This window comes from Dipodomys ordii, unplaced genomic scaffold (assembly GCF_000151885.1).
Source record: "Dipodomys ordii isolate 6190 unplaced genomic scaffold, Dord_2.0 Scaffold187, whole genome shotgun sequence".
Classification (NCBI taxonomy): Eukaryota; Metazoa; Chordata; class Mammalia; order Rodentia; family Heteromyidae; genus Dipodomys; species Dipodomys ordii.
In genome coordinates this window covers 879,555-890,890 of record NW_012267403.1, presented here as the reverse complement: position 1 = coordinate 890,890, position 11,336 = coordinate 879,555, and the positions used below count along the sequence as shown (strand labels likewise).

The window sequence follows — 11,336 nt, the reverse complement described above, 5'->3', positions numbered from 1 at the left end:
GAAGCTCTGCAACTTTATGCAATCCCATTTGTCCAACCTTTCTTTGATTTGTTGTGTTTCTGGGTCTCTATTCAAAAAATTTCAGCCTGTGCCAAGGAGACCTAGGGTTTCTCCTATTCCATCCTGTAATGTTTTCATAGTGTCTGCTTTGACTTCAGGTCTTTGATCCATGTGGAGTTGATTCTGGTGCAGGGTGATATATAAGGATCTAGCTTTAGTTTTCTACATGTAGTTAACCAATTTTGCCAGCACCATTTACTGAAGAGGCAAGACAGAATTTTTTTTTACTCTATTCTCCTTATTAGACAGCTTTCTTTGGCTATAACAAAATATCTGAGATACAGTTCTAATGGTTTTAGTCCATGGTTTGTTATCCCATTGCTTTTGGATTTGTGAGGCTGCACATGATGATGGTTGTGCATATCTGAGCAAGAAGCAGAGAGAGAAAAACACGCAGGAGTCAAGAGTTCTGATGCGTCCTGCAACAGCAGTCCTGTGTTGACTTCCCTCTATTAGGCTTCCCTCCTGACAGTGTCATGGGCTAGGGCCCAGGCCTTTGTGAGGATGCTTCAGATCTAAACTAGGCATCCTCTTTCTAAACTAAACTGAATAGAAATATGGCATTCTCTTTCCTCTCAAACCCTTTTCACACATACTTAATCTTCACCATTAACATTTCACCTTTCTTCACTTTTCACCCCTCTGTGGCCCCACTTTCACAACACTACTATTACTCTTTCTGGGGCCACTAAGAACCTCTCACTTGTTAGGGCTAAGTGTCACTTTTAAAAGCTTCATTTATTTAAATTATTTTTAAGTAGTTGTACAATGGGGTTTCAATTAAAAATGTTGATTTAGGGCTGAGAAGGTGGCTTAGTGGTACACTGCTTACCTAGCATGCATAAAGCCCTAGGTTCGATTCCTCAGTACCACATAAACAGAAAAGCCAGAAGTGGCACTGTAGCTCACGTGGTAGAGTGCTAGCCTTGAGCAAAAAAGTTCAGCAACAGTGCCCAGGCCCTGAATTCAAGCCTCAGGACTGGCAAAAATAATGTCGATTTATAAGTACAATGCATCTTGAGCAGTGTCATCCCTTCCACTATTCTCTCCATCTCTTTCAGGCCCACCCATTCCCTCAAGTTACCTGGTTCCATTTTCATATATGTACATATTGCATATTATGATTACATTCTTTTCTTCTCTCTATTCATCTACCCCTTTCACTTTGCCCTCACCATTCCAATGATACATGTTCCAGCATTCTGGTATTCATTTTGTTAAGCTATAAGTTAGTTGTTCAAAAAAGTTAGACCATTGGAATCCTCTCCTGTATCTACCATAATTAATATGTTTGTGTATGTGCATATTACTCTTAAGAATCACTTTAAAAATTATTTTGGTTGGTTGTGGGGCTTGAACTCAAGCTCTTCAGCTCAAGGCAAGTGTTCTACCACTTGAGCCACAGTGCCACTTCCAGTTTTCTGGTGGTTAATTCTGGATAGGGTCTCATGGACGTTCCTGCCAGATCTCAGCCTCCTGAGTATCTAGGATTACAGGTGTGAGCCAACAGCACCCGGTTAAGGATCACTTTTAACCTCTTATTTTGACCTTTTCTGCTGCATTTGGTACTGTTGACTCATGACTCATAGAACTGTCTTTAATCCAGCCATTCCCTCCTGGCTCTCTTTCTACCTTTCAGGCTGCTTCTACACAGGTTGACTCCTATAATATCCCCTCTTCCTCTGTTTGCCTTTCAAAGTGTGTATGTGTGTGTGTGTGTGTGAGAGAGAGAGAGAGAGAGAGAGAGAGACAGACAGAAAGAGAGAGACAGAGACAGAAAGAGAGAGAGAGAGAATATGTGTCACTGGGAGATAGAACTTCAGGGCCTTGTGCTTGCTAAGTAAATTCTACCACTTGAGCTATGGCTTTAATTCTTTTTGTCTTTTTAGATAGGATCTTATACATTTTGCACAGTTCAACCTTGGATCATGATCCTCTTACCTCCCATTTAGCTGGGATTATAAGTGTGTGCCACCACATTCAACTTGTATATTGAGATAAAGTCTTGATGAATTTTTTGGTCTGGAAGGGCCTCAAACTGATCCTTTTACCTACACCTCTTAAATAGTTGCAATTATAAGCAGGAGCTACTATCCACATCCACTCTAAAGTTCTCTACTTTGTTTGGGGGTGGGGGGGCTGTGAGGCTTGAACTCTGGGCCTGGGTGCTGTCCCTCAGCTCTTCAGCTAAAGGCTAGCACTCTACTACTTAAAGCCACAGCACCAATTCCAGTTTCCTGGTGGTTTATTGGAGATTAGAGTCTCATGGACTTTCCTACCTGGGCTGGCTTTGAATTATGATCCTCAGATCTCAGCCTCCTTAGTAGCTAGGATTACAGGCATGAACCACTGGTATCCGGTAAATTCTCTACTTTTTAGGGATTTTTCTCACTTTTGATTTGACCTGGACAGTAATAGCTGTGCACATAGTTTCTACTACCTTTTCTATTGAGCTAGTGGCCAAATCAATCCTCTAGCTAACATCCTTCCCTTACTTGGTTGTCCTCTGCACTCTATCTAAAACTTGCTGCTGCTACTTCCATGTTTACTCTTTAGAGTAATGGTACTACCAATTACCTAGTTACTTGACTACACATTTCAGAGTTATCTTTGACTCTTCCCATGTATTTCCTCATTATGTTCTGCTCAATTTTTATATTTACCCTCCTTTTCAGACCCCTACTGCTTTCTTACTTTAGGTGTTAATGGAATTTCATGAATGGAGAATCTCTTTGGTCTTCTGCCACCACAATGATCTTTTCTTTTTTGGTCTTTATGTGTGTGCATGCTGGTGCCAGGGCACCGACCCTTAGCTTTTTTCACCCAAGGCTGGTACTCTAGCACTTGAGTCAAAGCTCTACTTCCAGGTTTTTTTGGTTATTAATCCAAGATAAGAATCTCATAGACTTTTCTACCTGGTCTGGCTTTGAATCTTGATCCTCAGATCTCAGTCTCTTGAGTAGCCAGGATCACAAGCATGAGCCACTGGCACCTGGCTCACAATGATCTTTTTAAAAATGAATATCTGATCCTGGCACTCCTGTACTTTCATCACCATAGTAGTTCCCTATTGCCACAAGATAAAATAATACTTGTTCTCTGGACCCTTAGTTTCCTGTCCAGCTCTGTCTCTCCTCTACCCAGTTTCAATCATTACAAAGTGACTAAAGAGTTTTCTGCCTGTTCTGTGTCTTATTGCCTGTGTATATGCTGTCATTTCCCCCTGATGAAATATACTTTCCTCCCTGTTTATCTGGCAAGTTCTTACTCATCTGACAAGACCTACTTGAACTGTTTTCTCCTTTTTGATTATCTTATGCCACTGTCTTATTTGCTATCAGTTCAGTTATTTGTTTTAAATGTTTGTTTCCTTTGTATTCCTAATATAGCTATAGTGTATCTCATCCAGTCACTCAGCAATTACTGGCTAAAGAGGCAAATAAGTTAATTGATTAATTAAATAATTGGCTTTCTTTACCTGAGGAAGTCCTACTCTGTCATCAAGATTTACACTTCCCAAATTATTCCCTCTATTCTACATTCTTTGGTCCAAGACTAGGACTTGAACTTGGTGTCTGACACTTTCACTCATTGGCTGGCACTTCCACCTGAGCCACACCTCCAACCCCATTTCTTCTACATTTTGAACACATGTTCATTCTAACACTTATCACATTACCACTTGTTTACTTGTATTTTTCATTGAATTGTGTGTTGTTCTTTAAATTCCTCATGTCTACCATTCTGGTATAATTCAACAAATGTAGAAAAAGGAAAGGAAGGAAATTCTTCAAGATAGCCCAGCTACTCAGTAGAAACCTAATTCAGATCTCAGAGGATACTTTCTGAATGTATTATCACAGTCCTCAGAGTTAAAGATGAAGAAATTGAAAAAAAATTGTTTCATTGGCCCTTACAAAAGAATATATACAAAAGAATATATATACAAAAGAATATACATTAACTTGTAGCAGCAGTACGTTAAGCATCTACTTACATTTTAGGCTCTTCAGAAGCAGAAATTGTTTCTCATCTTTGTATCTAGGGATGCAAATAGTATCTGCCTGGCATATAGAGGTACACAATTTTTTAATGAATACGCCTGCTGATTGTAGCTTATGCTACTTAGGAGGCTTAGATCTGAGGATTACAGTTCAAAGCCAGTCCAGGCATGAAAGTCCGTGAGACTCTTTATCTCCAACAAACTACCAAAAAGCTTTAAGTGGAGTTTGGCTTAAATGGTAGAGTGCCAACCTTGAGCAGAAAAACCAAGCCAGAGTATGAAGCCTGGAGCTCAAGCCCTAGTACTGGCATGTGGGTACGCACACACACACAGACACACACACACACACACACACACACCAAAGAATGAATAAGTATATGATCAATACTAATTGCCCAAATTAACCAAGCTGAATAATTGTTTTGATCTTTCTATCATTCTGATTGTATAGAAATCAGCCTGAGACAAGCAATCTCATCAATTTTTCAGATGGAAGAGTTTGTACTAATAAGACTAGATGGTTATATGGTGCTGGACACCTGTAATCCTAGCTACTCAGGAGGCTGAGATCTGAGGATCACAGTTCAAACAAAGCCAGCCCAAGCAGGAAAGTCTATGAGACTCTTATCTACAATTAACCACCAGAAAACCAGAAGTGGTTCTGTGGCTCTTAAGTGGTAGAGCACTAGCCTTGAGCAAAAAGAGCTCAGGTCAGTGCTCAGGTCATAAGTTCAGGCCCCATAACAGAATAAAAAGACTAGAAGGCCAGTGGAAATCATATTCAGGTCTTGGATTGAAATGAAAAACTCTCCTGTGTTTTTGAGGTTGTATTTCTTCTCTTACCCATGCCTTCCTCTGAGCTTTCTCTTCAGAAGTTCTGTGAATTTAGACCCCTCTGTTATTTTTTCTTTTTTGTCCTGCATGGGTTGATTTTATTTTCCTATTAGTAAATTTTCTTGCACCCGAATATTTTCTTTTCATTCCCCATAGAGTTTTCTGAAGAAATGGGAAGTGATTAATGTGGCACAGTTAGACCAAGTTCTTGGTGCCATAGGGATAGTATGGGGAAATACTATTGATTAACCCCACATGCTATGTAAAGGTTGCTTATGATACCTTTTGCCTCTTCTCTTCACAGGCAGTGGAGGAAGAAAAGGCCAGTGTCTTAGTCCATTGTTCTGATGGTTGGGATCGGACATCACAAGTTTGCTCGGTGGCAAGCATCATCCTAGACCCATTTTATAGGACGTTCAAAGGACTCATGGTAAGCAAGTGATTCTGCTTTCTTGTGTGTATGTGAAAGATGGTAAATAAATTTCAAAGAACTCTGAACTAACTTGTTAATTTGCAAGAATTTGCTCTGAGTCTATAAAATAGCTCTGTTTTCCAGCTTAGCTACTATTAAACAAGTCATGTACAGTCTTGTATATTTATCAGAAGGTAAGTTCTATGTAATAGGCTACAGTAAGAGATGGAAAAGGCTAAAAGTTGAATGGATGACAGTTAACTAGGCTGTTTGTTGGCTTAATAATGTTCACCATGTTGTCTGTGTGAATTTCAGACTCAACATTTCTTTCTGGTGCTGAATTCTTTCAAGGCTTCTTAGTCTTCCTAAGAAATAGGTCTCATGATAGTGTTTTAGCTTCATTTCTTTGGGATTTTCTTTTTAATGGTTGAAAATGGTTGTCTTATTGATACTAACTTAAATGCTACTTTTGGATTCCTATTATCCAGAGGTTGAATTTAAACTTGTGCTTATCAGAATTACATTTAGTACACTGGATACAAATCTAAAATAATTTCTCCTGAGAGCTTATGGAAGTTTGGAGACAGTCTATGCAGGCCCATTATTGAAATCTGACTTAATTATCACTGGGGAGATTTATTTTATTATTCAATCTTTTCAACAAAATTTTTTATATGTTTGTATGTATAGTTAGTTCCTTTAATGATTTTCCTAATGCAGTCTTTTCTTTTTTATATAAAAATGAAGATCCTAATAGAAAAGGAATGGATATCTATGGGCCACAAGTTCTCTGAAAGGTAAAAAGTACCATCATTTTAAAGGAGGGGGCTGAGATTTCACAGGAAGGGTTGATAAAAACCCAAGTATTTGTGTAGGAAGATCAGGAAGTTGAACAAGTCCTTAATTTATTTCTTTCATCAAGAAATAAGTATTGTAGGACACTAAGGCGAAAAGGTGACTAGAATGTCATCTCTATTTTGAAAGAATGCAGGTGATTATATCAAATTGTTAAGTATTTTGGTAAAAACAGTCATCACAAACCCCAAAGAGAAAAGTCCTTTCATCTTTATGAAGAAGTCAGGGTAGGTTTACAAGAGTAGGTAACATTTAAGGGTGAATTATTAGAGATGACAGAGTTTGGTAAAACAGTGGGTGGAGAAGGATATTTAATCAGTGGGATTAGAGTCTAAGATAATGTACCACTTAATGTTTTTGTTAGAATGTATGTTAGGCATCTGTGGCTCATGCCTGTAATACTAGCTACTTAGGTGGCTGAGATCTGAGGATCATTGTTCAAACCTAGCCCAGGCAGCAAAGTTTGTGAGACTCTTATCTCTAATTAATCATCAAGAAGTTGGAAGTAGAGGTATGGCTCAAGTGGTAGAGTGCCAGCCTTGAACTAAAAAGCTCAGCAAGAGTTCAAGGCCCTGCATTCAAACCCCAGTACTGCCACACACAAAAAAAGAAAGACTGGTATATATTTCTGTTCTTTAGTAAGGGGCTGGAGTAAAAGCTACCATTACCTACTGTATAATCTAAACTAAGCCACTCACTAAGGCTTTGCTATGATACCAGATCAATAAATACTTGCCATATAAGTACCAAAGTATATGCTGTATACCAGATCAGACACTGAGCCAGTCCCAAAGGCAAATGAGTTTTACTCTCAAGGAAGTTACAGTGGTCCCCAATTGATATGCATCCATTTATTTTTGTTTGCTATTTGATTCAGTCCACTCCTTGCTTCATCCACAATGTTGGGCCTGTCCATTTGTCAGATACTAAGGAGATGAAATTGAGTCAAGGGCTCTAATCCCTTCTTTGTAAAGAAAAAGAAATCAGTGGTGACAGCATATTATAAATGCTAAGATAGAGGAAATCATAAAAAAAGGAACTTGATCCATTTTAGAGCAAAGAAGTCTTCTTTGAACAGGTCCAATTTAAGTTTTAAAAAACTTAAATTCATATTCATAATATGAATAATTATTACTTAGAAAAGAGGAAAATATTCTAGTATGGATGTATATGAAACCATAGATGTATGAAACAGGATGGCGTACTTCAAGAACTGAAAGCAATTCATTGTGCCTGGTCCTTAGAGTACATAGGTAGAAAGATGAAATGAGTCCAGGAAACTGAGTCCATTAAGGAGATCATTGAAGGCTCTGATTTTTTTTTCTTCTAAGAAAGTAGAATATGAGTATATAAATGTCTTTTCTTAGAATCATGACTATAAAGGATGTAAATGAGAGACTGATACCTAGATAGAGTTGTGAGTTTTAAGAAGGGTATTTCAAGACAGAAGAAATTTAAGCATGCTCTTGTGCTGAGAAGAAGGAAGTAAGTATTAGAGAAGATGAAGGTTTGAAGCACACATTATTTTTGGTCAAGTAAGACTTCTGAGGAGGTAGAAAAAAGTGAAAGCTCAAGTCCAAATGAAAAGGTTAGCTGGAACTATAACTAATGAACACATCCTGAGACTGGATGGAAAACAGGCAGAAAATGAATTGTGTGAGTGCAGAAGTTATAATTTGGAAATTTTGTACTTGATGTCCTCCATTTTTTATAATGAGCTATAGAAGCATACGTACAGGAAGATATGAAATAGAAACAAGGTTCAAGAAATTAACTTAAAATCTGCAATTTTCTCAAACATCTCAACAATTTTCTCAAACAAGTCAGGATGTGGGAGCAGAAAATAATATTTTCTATTAGGTAAATTAAATTGGCAGCAGAGGAAAGAGCAGTAGTACGTGGTATTAAGGCAAGGGAAAGGTTTATTTGCAGGCCACCTCTGGTCACAGCAGGAATAAAGGATATAACCACAGGCAGGCCAGACTTATCAAGGCCTGGGAAGGAAGAAGGTGTGGCCACACCTTATGTGGATGTGACCTCAGGGAGGGGGGGTGGTGACTGCCTCCAAGTGTGTTGGTTACCTAGGTAACACAGGTACTCCTCCACCTTCCCAGGGTGGACCTTACATTTTCAGCTTATCTGTGGGTTTTAGAGGAAAATAATGATAAGAAAGGCCAGAAAACTGAGTAAATGGAGAGAGAATAATTGACAGAACAGATGATAAAGTCAAGGATGGATAAAGAAGAACAGAAAGCCCTTAGGAACCTATTCTGGGATAACTGGGAGAGAAGTTTTCAGAGTGAGATACTAGGATTCAAATTTCAAAGGAGGAACAGACCTTCCAAATAGGCTCAAGAACCAACCTATGGCAATGGATTCAGAGACTTAAGTGCAATAAAAGTAAAGATCAGAGAAGATAATTGAATTTGAGTTATCTAAGGAAGCTTTTAGTTTAGTCTGTGTAGGTCATCAACTAGCAACAAAGATTAATGCTTAAGACCAGGGTCAAAGTCTACAGAGAATGTGGAGAAGTGACTCAGAGGTTGGTAGAAGATACCTTTGAGGAAAGAGGGAAGTATATGAGCTAGACAGCATGACCTATGTTGAAATTTTGGGAAAATGTAAAAGGAGTAGTAGTTTGGAAGCAGTAATATTAGCAAGGAAACCAGCAGAACCTGCCTTTGTTCTGCTTGAGGGTTATGGTATATGGAGAGTGGAATGATAAGTATTCTCTGGTTTCAGGGGTGTTTTCTTTTTTCTTTTTCTTTTTTTGCCAGTCCTGGGACTTGACCTCAGGGTGTGGGCACTGTCCCTGAGCTCAAGGTTAACATTCTACCACTTGAGCCACAGCACCATTTGGTTTGGTTTGGTTCCTCAGTATCACATAAACAGAAAAAGCTACCAGCTTTTTCTGTTTATGTGATACTGAGGAACCAAACCCAGGGTTTCATGCATGCTAATCAAGCACTCTACCACTAAGCCACATTCCCAGCCAGCATTCTCAGTTTAATTTGAGCTTCAAGAAGAGATCATATCTTTGGTGATTAGGGTAAAAATATTAGAAGGTAGAGAACCTTCAGCACAGAGGATAGGAATGCTATGTTTGTTTCCAGAGGAATAAGATTTGCTATGGGTTATAAGGTTGATATAGGAGACATTGTTGAGGAAGTTTTATTCATATATTTAATACTTTTTTCTTAAATACCTATTTTGTGTGAAGTACTTTGCAGTAAGCAATTTGGATGGGGTCCTTGTTCACATTAAGCTAAAGGTGGCTGTTTGCATTTAAATTAGTGTAATTAAATGTAACTAAAAATCCAGTTCCTCAGTCACTAGTCCACATCTCAACCATTAGTGACTACCATATTATAGTTCTGCTGGAAAGAGAGCATAAAAGAAAATAGCTGGGTGCTGGTGGCTCACAGCTGTAATCCTAGCAACATAGAAGAATCAGAGGATTGAGGTTTGAAGTCAACCTAGGCAGGAAAGTCTCTGAGATTCTTATCTCCAATTAACCCCCAGAAAACTAGAAGTGGCATTGTGGCTCAAAGTGGTAGAACACTAACCTTGAGTGATAAAGTCCAAGGACAGTGCCCAGGCCTGCTTGAGTTCAAGCCCCACAACTGACAAAGGAAGAAAGAGAAAATAGACTACATGATCAAAGGACCTACAGTCTAGACAATAGTGAAGGATGCCATTGGCTAAGAGGCCCCCTGAGATCAACTAGATTTGAGATTTAGACTGGCATTTTACCATGAGGTATTTCTTTGCCAAAGCCAACAGAGAAGGTGATCTTTTATAGCATATTCCAAACAGTGTAGTAGTAGTAGTAGTTGTAGTAACAACAACAACAACAACAATAATAATTTCTTACTGTTTCTGGTATTATGGTTTTAACTCAGTCCTTTACACTCAGCTTGCTTATTTAGCTTGTTTGCTCTACTGGTGATTCATTGAGCTATGCCTCCAGATGAGCTTTTTGCTAGTTATTGAAGAGATGCAGTCTCATATATTTTTCTGTTCAGACTGGCTTTGAACCATGATCATCTAAATATCAGCCTTCTGAGTAACTAAGATTACAAGCATGAGACACTAGCACCCAGCTCAGCGTAATCCTTGATGCTAATAGTATCTTTATCTGTTTCTTGTAGATGTGGCCACATGGAAGGGGACCCTAAAGAAGTGTCCCCTATCTTCACTCAGTTCCTAGACTGTGTTTGGCAACTAATGGAACAATTTCCTTGTGCCTTTGAATTTAATGAAAATTTCTTGCTGGAGATCCATGACCATGTTTTTTCCTGCCAGTTTGGAAATTTCCTTGGGAACTGCCCAAAGGATCGCGAAGATTTAAGGTAAAAATCAGTTTGTATGAAAACACCAAATAGGGAGTAGGAAGACCATGGAAAAGAATGAAGCCAACCCCTGAATTTAAAATAGCAGTCAGAAAAGGAGAGGAAGTAATAATGAAAACTTTTTTTTGTTGGTTGTGGGGCTTGAATTCCAGGCCTGGACGCTGTCCCTCAGCTTTTCAGCTCAAGTCTAGCACTCTACTACCTGACCCACATTGCCACTTCTGGTTTTCTGGTGGTTTTATTGGAGATAAGAGTGTCAAGAATTTCCTGCCCAGGCTGGCTTTGAACTTCAATCCTCAGATCTCAGCCTCCTGTGGAGCTAGGATTACAGGTGTGAGCCATTGGCACCTGGCAAAAAGAACTTTTAATGTATAAAGCACTCCATGTTTGAGGAACCAATGAAATGGTGGATGTGCAAGAACTTTGTATTGTCTATAGTCTTTTTTGCTTGTATCAGAAATTGCACACTGGCAGTCCTTAGTCTTATCCTAGCCTTACAGGCACAGTTTACTTAGTCTGCATTGGTTTATTTTTTTGTATTTGGTGGGGTTTTTGTTTCTGTTTTGCTTTTAGAGACAGATTTCACTGTGTGCCTCAGGGTGGCCTAGAATTTTTTATATACCTGCCTAGCTTCAAACTCATCCTCCTGTTTCAGCCTCTCTAGTGTTGAGATTTCAGGTGTGTGCTACCACATCTAGTTTGAAATTCTAAACTATGAATTCAGTTAAAAGCATTTAAATATTAGGGATTTCACATAAAAATCCAATTAACTTAGGCATTGTTTCCTGAAGTAGATAATCCAGTATACCAAGAAATTCTG

General features: G+C 38.7%; 1 protein-coding gene across 1 annotated transcript in view; it reads left to right on the top strand.

The window, feature by feature from the left end:
- Mtmr8 (myotubularin related protein 8) overlaps window positions 1–11,336 on the top strand; it is an 80,814-nt gene that overhangs the window by 46,826 nt on the left and 22,652 nt on the right. Inside the window, exons 9-11 of the mRNA XM_013034295.1 lie at window positions 5,202–5,327; window positions 6,057–6,106; window positions 10,316–10,516. Coding sequence (XP_012889749.1) covers window positions 5,202–5,327; window positions 6,057–6,106; window positions 10,316–10,516 — 377 coding nt within the window. The remainder of the gene's footprint in view (window positions 1–5,201; window positions 5,328–6,056; window positions 6,107–10,315; window positions 10,517–11,336) is intronic.